A 17,928-nucleotide genomic window follows, 5' to 3' on the forward strand; every position below is an offset into this window, starting at 1 on the left:
AGTAACCCCACTAATTCGGCCTCGTTATTGCGTCAGCTTGTGGTAAAAAATCTACACTTGCTTTTAATAGCCGAAAAACAACAAGAGACTAGATATAGCTTGTGATGGCATAATTTAGCAAGGCCGAAATATTTCTTTATAAGATTTGAGCAACCACCTAATTCTAAAAATGTATTTCTATCGTTAAATAAAAACAGTTATTACATTTATACTTGAATAAACGGACATTTAATGGTATACTCAAATATAGTAACTCGGACATCACACAATTATTGAACTCTTTAATGGGTAGTGTGTATGTGCGTAATTTTCGCCCAATCCGGCCCATCCTTCGTATAATTATTAATGTGGTAGAACTTTCATATAATTAAGTTCGCATTTCGTTCAAGTGTTCATACATTTTACATAACAATAATAATATGAAGTAAGAGTTATGTCAACATCACATACATACAGATATTTTTTCTGATAAAAATTTCAAATAGATATTGAATTAAACCAGGCCACCTGTATCCAGGTATCCTCCACTCATCCCATCCCACAAGATTATATTTTATTTCTTACAATTACACTGCATTTTATAAATATAACAAATTTTAATACTCTTTAACTAAATGGAGAAAAAAAGAACAGTTTGATTAAAGTTTTGAAGAAATAGTAACTTAAAGGTAACTTAGTGTTTATTGATGACTTTAATCTCATCATAAAGGAATATAATTTATTGTAACTAGCAGTGAATTTCCACTACATTATATGTTAAATGAACAACTTAAATGTTATACAAAAAAACCATTATTATATAAAAAAATCATTTTATTGTACTCAGAACTAATATTATTACAATTTCTTCTATTGATACAGCTGGAAACATTATATGAAAGGAAGTTGAATTCTGATATTGCTGGAATGTCCCAACAATGATAATACTGTACTGTAATGTTAGTATAAAACAGATTATCAAATAACACATATTACACAAAAAAACATATTCTTGAAGTGTTAATTTTTTTTAACTCAGTCATCATGTTTTACATAGCATACATGATACAATTTTTATGATATTAATATTATTACTCCTATAGTAAAATAAAAAGGAACATTGTTGTAAATTATTTATAAATTGCCATCTGAACAAAGGAAGATATTGTACTATAAAATGTATGTAGTTTAAAATTAATTATAGAACACAGTATAGAATAATCTACAACAGTCTTTTGTTCTTAGTAATATTGTATTGAATCTACACAATTTAATTAAAAACAAACATAACATAGCTGGATTGTTTTAATTTTTAGATACTACTAGTTCACTATCAACTAAATAAACTTTTGAAATGCTAATGGTGCTATGCAATAAGATTCCTTAAATTCCAAAGTCAAAATATAACAATTATTTTTGACCTGTTTGTCTTTCATAACAGAACAACAAAGCAAAAGTAACTTAACATGGTTTATATTATCATAAGTTAGCTAAACATTAATCATAAAATCACTGGTAAGCTTTGAGACTATCAAATTTATTAAATTAAAGCTCATCCTTGTCACCTGAGTCGCCTTTTATATCTTCAAATAAGCAAGAATTGTCTATGTTTTTCAAAGCATGGTTTGTGCACAAGTGGTGCTTTAAATCAATTTTGCCTTGTAAATTCCAATACCAATCTTCTATTTCACTTTCATTTTCTTCAAGAAGACTTTCACATTGAGTTTTCATATGTGTAATTTCAGCAGAAGGTTTATCCCACAATTCAAGTGGAATGCCTAAATCAACTTTCACACCTTTGTCAACAAGTCCGTGCAATGTTTTGAATGTTTGACTCATGCCTTTTGCAAATCTAGTACTATCCTGTCTTTCTTTGTGTATATTGTACTCTAAAATTTTTTCACAAACACCTTCCAAAGATTCAATTAACCTAAGTTCAGATTTTTGATATTTAGTTCTTTTTTTAGGTTGCACATCATCTAGAGAGTATCCTATTTCGAGCACATCATGTATTTTACCCGTTTCTTCTAGTCTACTTTGCAATTCTGTAGCTAAAATTTTGCACACTTCACACCGGTTTGCATATTTAACACCTAAATCTTCTTCGTTTTTAACTTCAACATTAGTATTACTTAAAGCAACAGTAAAACAAGATATAAATATTAAAAACCGGCAAACCATGATGAGATGGAATAGTTTCAAGACAAGAAAAATATTTTTCAAGAATGCTATAAAATGATATAAGTACATAAAATATAAACGAATGAGTCCTCTTTGATTGATAGCTAATTTTTAAAGTTGTTTAAAAATGCACGCTGAATGAAATAAATATGCTATGTGCAATCAGATTTATTGTACTTATCTACTTGAACATCAAGTACGTGTTACACAGTTTGGATTTCGATACATTGGAACAAGATTTGATTTATTACAAGTTTGAAGTTGTTATTTTGACTTTGGCAATTGGCACAGTGCTGCCAAGTTATTTTAATTTTTATGTAGGTAATACCCCGACACAAGAGCTCTAATTTGCCTGTTATAATTTTACATTAACAATTTTATTATTAAATAAAATAAATAAATTATAAGCAAAATTAGTTAATACATCATCAATCAATTGTCCTGCATTTTAATACAATCTACATTATAAGACAAGTCTAGACTATAATCATTTTTTGTTTTGATGTTATATCAAAAACTCCTTAGCCTCTCATTAAAAAAATAATTTAGTAAATTAAAAATATAACTTAATTTTTCCACCTGTTTAATGTTGCAAGTTATTTTTTTTTTCTCGCTGGAAAACTGCATTACGCGTTTCCCCCACGTGGAAGTGGGACTCGCCGGTGCCCAGGACTAGTGCGCCTTAGTACATCGGAATACTCACTAAAAATCCAGGCGCCACAGGATTGCTTTCACATGCTGCTGTGATTGTAATGTAAAATAATAATTATAATATCAATTTTTCTCTGACGTCTGTCCGGGTTTTAAATCCAGTATTTTCAGTTATTGGGTCACAATTTTTGTATAGATCAAAAGCATAGAACCACAAAACTCGTAAGCCTTTAAAAAAAATCAACAACATGAATTTAGAGAGTCCAAAAAGAAATCAAATTATATAACAAAGTAATGAAATGCCTTAATTACTTAATGAAATAAAAAACAAATATGAAACCATGAAATTTAATAATATATGCATATAAGCAAATAATTAACTATAATTAACAATTTTCTATTTCCCATCTAATTTGTTGATCCAACCACTCTACCCAATCTTCGGTAACAATCTTGTGAAAAGTTATTTCTTCAAACATATCACTTCTCGACTTCTCAACAAACCCTAATTTTTTAAACATATTAATACTCACAACATTTGAATAAGATATCTTTGCCTCAAAGGTTTTAATATTAACAAATTTTATCCCATATAACATCATAATAATAACTGATTCCCATCCAAATCTTTTACCTAGAGCAGATTTTTCTGCTATCATGATCTCTATTTCACCAATGGAATTATCTTTGTCAGTCATAAATATATTTGTATCTCCAATCATTGATGCTGAAAAATAAATTATGAATATCAATTATATTATAATTTCAAATGAAAATGTATTAATTTATAGTTACACACTTATTTCATCGTTCTTTGTCTCGTAAATACTCTTATCGAGAATGATAAAAGTGCACTCTGCAATGACAAATATATGTTATTAAATTCAAAGTATGATTTGGTAGTAATAGAAATGGTTATTTGAAATTTTACTATCTTCATCTTCTCTCCAGGATTTTTGCATATCATATTCTTCTTCCAATGATAAAGGTTGGGAAGCTGTAAGTTGTTGTAATTCTTCTGACTGCATCCAATTATGATACCTGCTTAAGATTAATTTATTTAAAAACGCCTATCTATGCGAAACCTATTCATATATTTATAAAAGGAAACATACTTTGGGACATGATATTCTCGATAAGGAACTAATATTATTTTACTACCAATTATTTTCGTATTACTATTTATTTTCATCTTTTTACAAAATTATTTTGAGTTTTTAATTTTGACTTTTCACAAAAATACTCTCAGATTTGAAATATAAATACCAATCAATTTAAAACTAAAGTCCTTATGAATTTCTTCTGTAGTCAGAATGTATTATACTATATTATATTGCTTAACCGAAAATGAATTATGGTTTCTGCCTGACTTTTTTGAGAATTATACATTTATTAATTTGGTTCTTGATGTTTTTCTATGATATGTACCACGATAATATGTATTAACTTTTTACTTTGAAAACATCAATTTCAATTTCAAATCTCAATTTACTCCAAATTCCAACAGATTATAATTTTAAAGATAATATCAAATACCATAATAACATAATAAAAATTTTGACTTTTTTTTAAAATAGAAGTTGAAAATTTCAACTTGAAATAATAAAACGGTAATTATTACGTTTTCCTATAAAAAAGATCCAGTCAGAAAATATAATTACTGTAATATTTCAAGTAACTTGACGATCCAATTTTCACTTTAGTTAGCTAAATCGTTGTATGATATTTTAATTTTAAATGTGTGTATAATTAAAATTGTCATCAACTGATGTAAATAAAAGGGTTAATAGTAATACAGAATTATTGGTAATCACTTATTTAATTGAGTCAGTAATTAAATTAAATTAAATTATTTACTTATTTCAATTCAATTAGATTAACTTACGTGTTAATTGATACTTTACTTGTTATTTGATAACTAAATTGTAGAAATGTTCACCGCGATCTCTCAGTGGACTAGGCGTTGTTGTTCGTTCATACTTCATAGAAGTTGGTGTTAATCTTAGTACTAAAAATAACAGATTTAGAATGTTTTAACCGAATCAACAGTGTATCTGGCAACGTTGTTGTCTGCTGTCATGTGGAAGTTGTGACTTTTGATTTGACGTAGGATTTCTATGTATCTTGTGCCAAGCAAGAGTTATAACTGTTTTAAAAAGTAACAAAGTTTGAGTAAGTAATAATTTTATTGTATAATGAGTATAGAATTGTGACTTACATTTTATAGCCAGTCATGGCCGAAAAGTTGTTTAGACTTGGTTTATGTTTTCATCGTGTTTTATTTGTTTCTTGTACTTAAAATAGACTAACTTTTTTTATATTTCTTATCATAGTAGTCTGGATTCGTAATTTTGAGATAGTGTTATTATCTAATATTATATCTGTGTTTTTGCAAACACACTCATCAATTGAAAATATACATAAAATCGCTTAAAATTTAATGATTTCAATTCTTTTACAGTTGTAATTCCTCACTTTATATTAAAATGAATCAATATGAGACAGAAAGACGTTTATCCTGGTGTTATGGCTTGTTGGCTATTCTACTTGGAGTTTCTGTAATAAGCACAGCAATACCATACAACCACTGGCGAGCGACATTAGATGTCTGTCCTGGTAGTTGGCTCGAGAACACAAACTGTGGCTGCATTTTCTATGGCGTTAGTACATTTCAATATTTCAGTGGAGGACACAATTCCTATTGCCTATATGTTATTTTTGCCCCATTACCAATAATAGTGTATGCATTGGTGATGACTCTATTTCATATGTATAGAGTTTGTATTAATAATATAGGACAATATGAAAGTGAAAAGTCAACTACAGTGGAGGAAATGTAAGTAGTAAATCAATTTGTTTAAACCTTAAAACTTATATTTTAAAGTTAATCACAAATTCTGAATGACATTATTCTTATAAAGGCAAACAATTGAAATTTATATTTAATTTATCTAACAGAAAAGCAAAACTAAAACATTCAGACTTTAATTAACTTTGAGCCAATATTGAGCCATTAAATATGAAATGTAAAACATTATAAATTATTATGCTTTTTTAAATTATGAAGATATTATATTTTTATATAAAAAAAAATTACAGCGAGGGAGAATCTATAATAGTGACTTCCAGAGCAAGAACATCACAAACAAATGATGCAGTAATATATTGCTGGATACCAACATCCTGCATAGCTGCTGTCTTTACCATTTACAATTTAGTACATGCTGCAATAATGACTGATGGTTTCCTTAAAACTTGTCAGCAATACAGAGGATACTTAGTTCGGGTAATTTATAAATAAAATTAAATTCAAGATATATTTTCTATTCATATTTAAGTAGGCTCTTACGAGAATAATTTTGTAGATTAAATTAAATTTTAAAAATACTTTTGTAATTGATTTTATAGAAAGATAACATTTATCACAAATAATTTAGCCTGGCTTATAGTAATATATATTATTTATTAACAAATAAATTATATTTTTCTATTTTTCTGTATACTTGCAGGAACTTCATGCCACTGGGGACCATGCTACAGCTATTCATTTTCGTCTAAGTTGTCAAGCTATTTTCGACTTTATGGACTATATACAGAAGGATGCACCGAACAGCCGAAGAGGAGATTTCATTAACACAGGTATTGCTTTGCAATTGGCTTTAATAACAACATGGCTGGCTGTTATCTTATGGATTGTGGTAGCTGCATATACAGCTATACGGGCCTATAAAGAAAGGGATGTTATGACATGTTGTGGCAACTAATTTCCTCAATGAAATCAAGTATATGTCATTATTTATTTTTACTCTGGCAACGACTAAGTAAGATTTATATTTTATTATTTGTCAAATAAGAATATGCTAGTTATAAGATTTATATAAACCTTATGTTTACAAAGTCAATGCTATTGCATTAACAAGAAATATAATTAGTTTTAGTCGGATTCCATAATTTATCCCACCGTGACTTATTTTCATCTGTATTTTTAATGTGACAACACAAATTTTATTACTTGTAATATAAGGAATTATTTTTAAACTGCTTAATACATATATTTATTTAAGGCAATGCACATGATAAATGAAATGTTATTGAAATTAATATTATATTTTATATGCATCTATTTTAAAAGGTATATAATTTAAAACAATTTTTTAAATTTATTTTCATTGAACATCAAATGATGTTTTTTTTCTTTGCCATTACCCATTGATCTTAATTCAGAAAAAATATAGATCATTCCTTACAATAGTAATCTACAACCAACCTTGAGAACCTTAATAATTAAAAAGACCTTATGTTCCTTGTGCCTGTAATTACACTGACTCACTTACCCTTCAAGAGCACCACAATACTGCTGTATTACTGTTGACAGTAGAATGTGTGTTGTGTGGGTGGTGCCAAATAATTGCACAAAGCCCTCCTTTCAATTAAATCTATATCATACATTTTACATTGATCACCTTATTGGCTTACTTAATTGCAAAAAATCACTAAGTGTATTAAAGACAGATTTATTATCTTTATATATAATTTAAAATATGATTGTATTGTCATTTATGTAAGTGATTGTGTTCATTTCTGCATTCAGTGAGTGTTTGTAATTCTTTAGTTCTTTTTTTTAGTTCTTGTAGTAAGCCAACCATATAGACTGATAGTTCATCAGAATATTTATGAAAAATATTGTATGAGATGGTTATAATGCATTTTTAAATAAACTGATAACTGCACAAAATCAATCAGTTATAAAGGACATTATCCAAAATTCATACATATATGGTCCAAATGTAAAAGTCTTAATAGAATGGGTACAATAGGATACACTGTATATCCATATTTTTATATTGTTTAACAAATAAAGAAGAAAGTAATTAAACTGGTTTAGTTTAGTGTCGTAATATTAAACTGAAAGTCTATTACAATTTAGATAATGAAATAATTATAATTTTTTTTTGTCCATCACATTTTCGCTTGGCCTAATACGGATGACATTTTCATTTGCACAAATATAATTAATTTTGGACATCCGTTTTTTAATTTTTTTTAATTTATAATAAATTGAATGTTTGATTTAAAATGGCAGGCTTGTCCTTAAATTCCAAATTGAGATTAATGATCACAATATAACCGTCCCATTTACTTTATGTTCATATCTAATATATAAATTTACTAAGTATAAATATTTTTTTTAATTATATAATATACTGTGATTTTTACCACGATTTAATTTAAGAAAAAATATTAATGAAAAATGTGCCGTCCATTGTATTTGTTTTAGTTTTAAATAAAATATTTTAAAAAAAGTATATTAATTTATTTTCTTGGGTCCTGGGTTATTTACATGGGTCGGTTTTCGCCCTACTGTAAGTCGGTGAGGACATCTTCTGACAATACCGCACAGCTATCCCATTTACATAGTTCACTGAAATGGACTAAGTACTAATTTGTAAATCATTCTTTTTTGGGAATCATCGAAACATACTTGGGACTAAACTTTGTCGCTTTTCGCCGTGTATCTGAAATCGACTCTTTAAATCTATATTCTCGTAACTCTTAGTAAAGACGTCGCTAAAAGATGGTATTTCAAATAAAAATTAACATACATGCAAAAGTATAGATGCCCTTTTTTGTCTGATTCTAAATTTGATACCTATCAATATCAACATTATCAACAAACTGGTGTGTCTAAATTGTCTAATGTCACTGGTCTAAATCCCATCAAGTAGTTATTATCTTCGCGAATACTTTAATATCTTTGATTAGATCATTAAATATATAATTGATAATCATGTATATCTCTATTACTCTTGTTACTCGACTGCATAGTCAGTAACTTTTTCTGTAGGGCAATGTATACGGGTTTAGAACAGGATCACAGAAAATGATCAAATGCCTCTGTTGCACAATTAAAAAAAATCGTAAAGGTATGCTTGTGTGCAAAAGGTTATTCCACAATTAGTGGGTTTATGGTTGATAGCACGCCTTGGGAATTAAATAATCGCCTCGCTATTTCTTTGTGGTATTGAATATTTGTAAACAATCACAAATTGGCAAAAAAAAACGCTGAGCTCATTCTTCTCATATTCTTAACCGTTGCTAGTATTTCATTTGACAATCAATTATTAATATATTTGACTGGGATTAGCAATAAGAATAAAAGAATATAATAATCACATACAATATTTTATTATAATTATAATAAACGTATACAAAACATGCTTATTAATAAGTACAAATAAATTATTTACGAAAAAAGTTGATTTCAATAAATTTAAAGCTTTAAAAACAGGCATTGGACTCAGATTATAAAAGGACCAAGGAGGAACGTGGAACATTGTAGTGAAGCAACAAAAACGAATGCAAATCCCGGTAGTGCGTTTAGTCCTTAAATGTGTTAATACATAAAAATTGAATTGCAAGACCTTAAATTCCGTATTGAAATTTCCAAAATGTGCATGAGACGTAGGATTACCTGCTTCGCAGTGTCTTTTATTATTTATTGTTGTGATCAATTTTCGCATAGAAGAAATTAATTTTTCCCTGTATAATTAAATAAAGAAAGTTATATATAATTAACATTTACATTCGAATTATTTATAGCACATCGTTTTTAATTACGAAAATAATATCAGTGTTACGTATTAATATATATTTAAGTATTGACATTATCTAAATATTATTTTAAATAGGTATTTATAACTAATATAATTTGTATAACATACCATACCTATATTAGACCAATAACGAATTTGACTACAATTTATATAACTATTTTATGTCACCTACCTATAATTTAAAGTGTAAAAAAATTATTACGAAATCCATACTATAAGAAAATTAATCGTAACCGATAATTAAAAAACAAAATAAATCAATAAATTTATTCTTATAAAAAAAAAATACACTTTAAAATTTAGAATTAATATTTGAACGATATAATGACCATTTAAATATAATAATAAAAAAAAAAAACAATATAGGTACTTATGGCGCAATATATTACGTATTTCGAATAACATCAATTTATTTATCCTAATTTAAATTATTCGGATAATGATTATCATTAGAACATCCTCGTTCCGATTACCAAAATGGACATTCCTCTTTATATAACAATACTATATTTTATATTATAATACCTTTCTAGTTTATGGCACATACAATATAAATATTTCATACAATATTAAAATATTTGGTTTTATTATAGTAAAATATAAAAAATAAATAACAAACATCTAGATTATTTGTTTATAATTATTTAACATTGAATAAGTTTGTTTAGAAGTTAAAGCTTGTAAAAGGTAACCAACAAGAAAATAATTCTTATTTGCATGCAATATACATAAAATAATTGCAATAGTTTTTTGTTCATTTAATATAAATGGAATGTCAGTCATAAATCGTAAGTATTCAGTTGTATAATATTTTATGGTTGCTTTAACCTTAAATAGAAGGTACTAAATATTTTGGCAAATTTATTATTTAGTAAAAATATTTTTAAAATTGAGTTTTAGTTAATATCATTTTTATCATGTTTGCAGGGAATTATAACATACAATTTCATCAACATTACTTGTTTCTTATATATAACATTTATATTTTCCACCAATTTACGACAGTGGTAATATATTTAAACCTATATAATACGTAAAGTTATGAACATCATATCTAAAATTAATTATGACATTCAATTTCCCAATCATGCGGTACAAGTAAATCGATATATTCAGCAAATTTCTCATAAGTACAGGGATCATTACAAAATGGTAGCTTTAGTTCCATTGGTTCTTCAACTTTGGTGTTGTTGCGGTAGAATAACTGCAAAGGTCAAAAATAAAAACAAATTATTTATTACAGGTTAACCATGCCCTGCGGTTAAATTAAATACATATCTTTAAACCTAACAATAGTAATGGAATGAGAAAATTTATAGTTGATACTTGATTGAATCACTTGGAATGAGATATTTTCCTGAATTTAAAATACTTTATATATATTGACAGAGACAAGCCAGTTTGTGTTTTGATGGTAACAGGCAGACAAAAACTATAAAATTGTGTATTTGATCTGAATATCTATATTAGAATAAGATATTCCAAAACATATTTAATGCATAGAAGTGACTAAATAAAAGTATATATGTAGAGAATAAGTTTTTATACAAATTTAAACTCTTAAAAGTATATACTGTCTTATCTTACCAAAAAGGTTAAATATAGAGCTAATATAAGGTTCACTTGAGAAGTAAATAATTACATTATAATTGCTCCAACCTAAAGTATATTAATTTATTTTATAGCATCTTGTGGACTGCCACAAATCTTTTTTTAATACTAAGCTTTTTTTAATTTCATGTGTATACATGAAATTCAAATATTCTTGTATTATAGTCAACATACCCTAATAAAGAAATTGTCCTGTTCAACCTCTTCATGCAATTCAATTGCTAAACTTGCCCCATATTCTGGCTCTAAAAGTTCTTCGAAACCTAAAGCACGCCATAGAGACACAACATTAACATCATGGCCAGAATAAATGTACAAAGATCTGTCAATGTTAATATGGTTCACACTTTCTTGTAGGTACTGTTTTATTTCACCAAGTAGTGGACCTGTAAAATTTAAATAATTAATTTCAAAATTTATATTACAATCTTTATAATAATAATTCTTTATCTATATTCTATGAAAAATATTAATATAAAAAACATATTTATATACAGAAATTTAATATAATGATTTTATTAATATATAGGTATATATACTTTAGATACATACACACTTTAGTATTAATATTAATAACTTACCGGTATGAAACTTTTGCAGAGTCGAATTGTAAGAAAGCAAAGCCAAACTAAGCATAAATGGAACCTTCATTTTGTGAGGAAAAACATTTTTAGTCCACTCGGGAAGTTTCAAGCCAGCTTCCTGCTGCGTTTGTAGAGTGCTGTAAAGGAAGTCCACATCCAATACACTTCGCATGGTTTGATTTGTATATTTACTTAAGTAGTCAAAGATTTCTGTAAATTTTGGATCAGCATTTTTCTCATCTAACAACTCATTGTACATTGCTTTCCACACTTTACAAGGCTTTGTGGCTGCTACAACCTGTAAGTGTATTTGATAATATTATATCATACATGTATACAATATATACAATATACAATTTTTAAATACATATATTTTGTTAAAAATATTTAATTACAATAGTCTACTCACATTATCAAGATGTCTCGGTAATGAATGTACGGGGATTGGTTGCCAAGCTAACTCAGGGTGCCACATCTGTCTTTCGGAAGGGGGAAATAGGCCAGCCAGAAAAGTGTATGCACTCATCATACACCTGGACTTGTCACTGCTCTTTATATATACTTCTTTCTCATAGTATTCTTCAGGTATGAAGTTAGCATAATAGTTGCGGTATTTTTTACCCAATTCATACAACTGCAGTTTACCTGCCTATGAAAATACAATTGATGTAAATTTCTACCTTTGTAAATTTGATTGAAATTAATAATTTCTTTCATTTTCAAATAAAATTGATATTATGTTATACATAGGTAAATGTTAAAATTTAACTTACATTTGTTAGACTGCCAAGTCCATCAGGCCATTGATAATTTTTGAAAGGATCGCTTTTATATGTTGTAACTGGTGTCCTAGCTCCATGTCGAAAGAACTAAACAGTGGTATTATTAGTAGCTTTGCAAACAGTAAAAAATATATTTTTATAAATAGAGGAAAATAGTAAAACTTACAATAATAACTAGGCGTAATGTTTTCGATTCGTAAGGCAGAGTTTCACTCAATACACAGTAGCCAAGTAAGCAACTTAAGACGGCGAGTCCAAGCACGATAACTGCTGTAGTCGTTGATTTCTTTGGAATTGGGTGACAGGAAACCTCCTTAGGTGAGCTGGATCGTCGCCAAGTATCATCGTTTTCGTACTCCATTGATACTCAATATTTAGTACTATGTTGTCAATAGCTTTGTTCAATACTTTTTATTACGAAACATAGATGTTTTTGTTGAAAAAACATACAGTTTTCAAATTTGTTAGGAAATAGGAATTAACAACTTTTTTATAAAGATTCTTTAAAAATATTAATATTGTTTATCATTTTTAAAATAATATTTTATTAATTGCAATTTGCAATCTAACTAGAAAGAAAATAATCAGACTGCAGAGTGTTTATCAAGAAACTGACAATTTGTTTTTTTTTTATGTTAAGGTTGCCAAATAATATTTTTAACTCAATTGCAGTTAATGATATAATCGAGAACTAAACAATTTAGGATTTGAAATAAAATATCGTAAATTGTATAATTATTCCAATTTGGACACTAATAAAGGGAGTGCAAAAAAGCTCAATACGATAGAAATAATAATACCCTTTTGCGCCAAAAAAATGTTTACTCAAAAGTTACACTTAAATTCAATCTTAAAATACTACTCTCATCTCATCTTCAAAGAAGTACTTCTGAATCTTTAGAATGTAATCATTCAAATGTACATATGAACATTAACATAAAGTATTCGTTTTGGCATTCTTTCTACGCATGGACGATATCCGATTTAATTTATTCAACTTCAACAGATTAAATATTAGTGATGACATCCGATTTCAGTTGTCACCCTGTCTTTGTTTAACTTTACATTGTACGATATGTGAGAAAGAGATGAAACGAATATAATATCGAAATCGACTTAACAAATGGGTTATTGTTAAGTTAAAGAGAGATAGGGCGAATATTTCATGAGATTAATGTTATCATACTTTGAATGCTTTGACGTACCAAAACGATATTCATAGTTTTTTTAGATACAGTGAAAACGGGTAGTCGTCAACATCAAATCGATGACAACTGATATTCCGACGACAGCCGATTTTAGATTAATTTCGATATATCGGACACATGCCTAATTCTTTCTGATGTTCTCCTCCGCATAAAAGTTTTGATTTCAATATTTCGTATTAATTTATATTATATAATTTTCATAACAAGTTGTGAATGTATAATTTTTGGAAACCGCCACCATAGCTATGAAATGGCAACATCACAACCTGTTATACAGTTAACATAACAGTTAATAGAAATATTTTTATTTACTTTCACTACGACTTACTACTACCAAATTACTAATGTCCAGTATACCGAGTATACCTTTGTAACATAAATACTCTACGCCTATATAGTCTGACTGTACCGTACTGTACTTTTATTAGAACATCTAAAAGTTTTGAATAAACTTTTATATTTGTTTAAATATATAAAATACGTTTGAAGAAAACTTTAATATATTTTAAAAGTTATACATTTTTAACAATGCCTATTTTTAGTGGACGTTGTTACAGTAACGTTAAACTAGCCGGAAAAACAGCCGTAGTTACAGGTTGTAATACTGGTATTGGAAAAGAAACTGTACTGGATTTTTATAAAAGAGGTAACATAAGTTATTGTTTATTTGCATTATTTGAATATTTTTAGTCGTTCGTTGTTTAGTTTGTTATTAATAAAAAAAATGTTGTATGTTGTTGTATCCAGTTAGTTTAGTAGCCTTTTGGTCAAGTTTCTTACAAGAAAAGATCGTGGGTTCGAATCCAGGTTGGCTCAATAAAAGTTAGTTTGTTTTCCCTTAAGAAAATATCAGGGAAAAGATAAATTTAGGTAATTTTTTTTAAAGAATTATTATTGAATAAAATTTAATTATAGGTGCTAGAGTTATTATGGCATGTAGGAGTCAGGAAAAAGCAGAAGCCACGAAGGTTGAAATTGAACAAAAATGTAAGGATTTGTCTGAAAAGGGTGATTTAATAATAGAAAAATGTGACTTGTCATCCCTGAATTCAGTTAGACAATTTTCAAAGAAAATTTTGGACAGCGAGGCACAGATAAACATTCTGGTGAATAATGCAGGAGTTATGATGTGCCCAAAGGGCTACACAGAAGACGGGTTTGAAACACAATTTGGTACCAATCACTTGGCACATTTTTTGCTAACAATGTTGCTTATACCGCGTATAAAAAATAGCACACCAGCAAGAATTGTAACTGTTTCTTCCAAAGCTCATACTAGTAAGTAAACTTGTCAGACTTTTTTTTTATTGATAGCATAAAACAAAAATTTCAACTTCTAATGTAATATAAAGTACAAAGTTTAATACAAACACACAGTTTAATAGAAATCAAGGTCTAAAAAAAACCTATGTGCGGAAACTAGCACTCTACCACAAATGGGATTACTTGAAACTATTATATTTTTAAAATCATATTTTTTTTTAGGATATGGAATTAATTTTGATGATTTGAACTATGAAAAAAGACAATACAGTGCAGCAGAGGCATATTCACAAAGCAAACTTGCAAATGTATTGTTTTCTAGAGAACTAGCAGCTAAATTAAAGGTAGTATATGTGAACAAAATTATATTTGTATTAATAATTAGAAAATATTTAACTTTAACCAAGCCCATCTGGTAAGTTACCATTCACTTAACAGATATTCTACCCCAAAACTGCAATAACTAATATTATTGTGTTTCGTTTTAAAGGCTGAGTAAGCCAGGTTGGTAGCATATTAGCAATGTGATGAATGATTAATATTTCTTACAGCACTAATGTCTAAGTGTGGTGGTGACCATTTACCATCGGCCGGTGCATTTGTCTGTCCACCTAGTTATATTTTAAAAATATATATATTTATATTTTTCTAATTCACCATTTGAAAAAAGAAAATATTTTGAATTGTTGACTAACAAACTCTGTTATATTTAATTTTACATTATTTTAGTTAACAGATTCTAAATTTAAAATGATGTATTATTTTTAAAGGAGAATAATATAATGGGAATAAACACATACAGCCTACATCCTGGAGTAATAAGAACAGAACTAGGTCGTCATTTAGATGAGGTTTTGTTCAAGGGATCAAGAAGAATGATAGGCTTTGTATTATATCCTTTCATGAAGACTCCGGAGCAAGGTGCCCAGACAACTATTTATTGCTCTGTAGATGAAAAATGTGCTAATGAAACTGGTTTATACTACAGGTATTTTTTATAAAAACTTTTTGCATTTCTCGTGTGTAAAATTTTATTATGTAATGCAATGCTTATTTATGGTTCTTTTACTTCATGTTAAGTAAATTATTTAATTTGTTTACAGTGATTGTGAAGTCACAAATCCAGACAGAAAAGCACTCAATGATGAACATGCCAAAATGTTGTGGGAGAAGTCTATGGAACTTGTTAAGTTAAATGATTACAACCCTTTTACAGCAAGTGACCCTGGAATAACCAGAAAATAATTATTTTATTATGTACTAGAAACATATAACATTATTCTTTTACATAATCCAAAAATCATAAGAAGCAACAATGCATTTATACTAATTTAATCTTATAATTCTTTATATTATTTAATATTATTATAAAACTAACTTATTGTTAAATAAATTATTATTTAAAAGTGGTCTTTTTTTATTTTACCAATGGATGTTATTTTTAAATATTAGTTAAATTCAAAAAGTCATTTGTGCAGGTCTCAAGACAAATCTGGTCCTGTTAACTTTCTCTTTTGAAATATTGATTTTAAGTAGGACTAGCCCCGAAGCTTGATTCCGTGTTTTAGAAGGTTGTGTTGTTTTTATAATCCAATCCAAGGTATTGCCATATTTTTGGAAAATGGTACATTATAAATCGGTGATCTTTCTCCATAAGTGCATATACTAAAAATATTTAAAGTAAGTTAAATTAAAGTTCACGAAATAGTAAAAAGGCAATAAAGTGTATAACATAATTAATATATACCTAATATCAGTTGGTATATTTATACAATTAAAGAGCAAAAACTTAGGCGAAGATTTTATTCCCAGGAGGTAAACTAAATTTTAGTTTACCTTTAAGTAAGTTAAACAAACACTTAATAACTTGAGTAATTTTTCTTAAGAGGACTACAAGAGCTAAGTGCCCTTGAGAATCGCACGCACACACTTACAAAATCGACAAAAACGGCAAGCCCGTGAACTAAGGGTGAAGCGAGGTAACGAGGTTACGCCCAAATATTCTAATAGATGGCGCCAAACCGAGCGAAGTAAGATCAATCATAAATCTCATAAAAAATAGATAGGACAACAGAATTGTTTTTATTTCTTTCGATGTTAGTTAACAATGTAATGTAGTAACATATAGCGTAGTGTTTGTTCGTTTTATTAATATCGGTTCACAAAGAAAAAAAAAAATATATTCAATTAAAAAAAAAACATCTAAATATTTACAAGAAAAAAATGTCGTCAAGTCGATTTGGTTGAATCATTGGTCAACTAGGTTAATCATACTAGGTTTAATTATAAATCTCATAAAAATAGATAGGATATTAGAATTATTTGTATTGCTTTGGACTGTTATTCGAAAATGATTAAAAAATAAAACTGATTTAATTAAACTTAAAATATTTGGATTTGGTACTACAAAAAAAAAAAACATTTAGTGTTAATTTTTTTATTAAAATCTTTTATTTAATTTCACTTGTATGTATAAATGTATGTACGTATGTCCTGAAATCTTGCAATCAATATTACACCTACTTCCATTGAAGCTATGGAGCTGAAAGTTGGCACACATATTTAGTCTCGATGACAATCCACGATTCATGAATTGCTTCCATTTTCAATCCAATATGGCGGACGTTACTAAAAATTACAATTTTTGAATTACGTACAAATGACACTTCTAAATATTCTAGTTCTCTGGTTCACAACAGCTACATTTTTTTTTATACGACTTTACTTTTTTTTTATTATTAAAATTAGTTTATACATAACTTTAATTCCTATTATAAACAAAATCGATAAAATTAAACTCTTACGCAATATAAATAGCTTCCGTGTTATTGTTTTCGACTTTCTTTATTCTGTAAAAAATAAATATATGTTAGTAATTATATTTTTATTTATCATAAACGTATGTATTTAAAAAATATGTATCTAAATATGCCCCATAGTACTTTTAATGAAAAATATCAAATTGCTTCGAGTTCATGGGGATCGAACGTAGTCACTCTCAATTGATTTTTTCCTTACTTTTACCAAATACTCTATCATAACATTTGAAGAACAG

General features: G+C 27.8%; 5 protein-coding genes across 5 annotated transcripts; 2 read left to right on the forward strand and 3 right to left on the reverse strand.

The window, feature by feature from the left end:
- Positions 1 to 806: 806 nt before the first annotated feature.
- LOC113392464 (protein canopy 4) lies at positions 807 to 2,402 on the reverse strand. The gene has a single exon (XM_026628913.2). The coding sequence runs from the start codon at positions 2,227 to 2,229 to the stop codon at positions 1,525 to 1,527; it is 705 nt and encodes a 234-aa protein (XP_026484698.2). The 5' UTR covers positions 2,230 to 2,402; the 3' UTR covers positions 807 to 1,524.
- Positions 2,403 to 3,147: 745 nt separating this feature from the next.
- LOC113392469 (alpha/beta-tubulin-N-acetyltransferase 9) lies at positions 3,148 to 4,264 on the reverse strand. Its single transcript, XM_026628918.2, has 4 exons — positions 3,927 to 4,264; positions 3,743 to 3,852; positions 3,611 to 3,667; positions 3,148 to 3,538 (listed from the first exon to the last, which is right to left on the reverse strand). The coding sequence occupies exons 1-4, from the start codon at positions 4,001 to 4,003 to the stop codon at positions 3,198 to 3,200; spliced, it is 585 nt and encodes a 194-aa protein (XP_026484703.1). The 5' UTR covers positions 4,004 to 4,264; the 3' UTR covers positions 3,148 to 3,197.
- Positions 4,265 to 5,272: 1,008 nt separating this feature from the next.
- On the forward strand, positions 5,273 to 6,639 carry LOC113392462 (uncharacterized). Its single transcript, XM_026628911.2, has 3 exons — positions 5,273 to 5,647; positions 5,911 to 6,097; positions 6,321 to 6,639. The coding sequence occupies exons 1-3, from the start codon at positions 5,298 to 5,300 to the stop codon at positions 6,573 to 6,575; spliced, it is 792 nt and encodes a 263-aa protein (XP_026484696.1). The 5' UTR covers positions 5,273 to 5,297; the 3' UTR covers positions 6,576 to 6,639.
- Positions 6,640 to 8,981: 2,342 nt separating this feature from the next.
- Positions 8,982 to 12,864, reverse strand: LOC113392455 (lysosomal acid phosphatase-like). The gene is made up of 6 exons (XM_026628900.2): positions 12,569 to 12,864; positions 12,394 to 12,489; positions 12,030 to 12,269; positions 11,618 to 11,918; positions 11,211 to 11,422; positions 8,982 to 10,629 (listed from the first exon to the last, which is right to left on the reverse strand). Exons 1-6 carry the CDS (start codon positions 12,761 to 12,763, stop codon positions 10,486 to 10,488), a joined length of 1,188 nt encoding a protein of 395 aa, XP_026484685.2. The 5' UTR covers positions 12,764 to 12,864; the 3' UTR covers positions 8,982 to 10,485.
- A 1,118-nt stretch (positions 12,865 to 13,982) lies between these two features.
- LOC113392459 (retinol dehydrogenase 12-like) lies at positions 13,983 to 16,205 on the forward strand. Its single transcript, XM_026628904.2, has 5 exons — positions 13,983 to 14,256; positions 14,526 to 14,888; positions 15,096 to 15,217; positions 15,644 to 15,861; positions 15,977 to 16,205. The coding sequence occupies exons 1-5, from the start codon at positions 14,139 to 14,141 to the stop codon at positions 16,116 to 16,118; spliced, it is 963 nt and encodes a 320-aa protein (XP_026484689.1). The 5' UTR covers positions 13,983 to 14,138; the 3' UTR covers positions 16,119 to 16,205.
- Positions 16,206 to 17,928: the final 1,723 nt, after the last annotated feature.

Source organism: Vanessa tameamea, chromosome 5 (assembly GCF_037043105.1).
Source record: "Vanessa tameamea isolate UH-Manoa-2023 chromosome 5, ilVanTame1 primary haplotype, whole genome shotgun sequence".
Lineage (NCBI taxonomy): Eukaryota > Metazoa > Arthropoda > Insecta > Lepidoptera > Nymphalidae > Vanessa > Vanessa tameamea.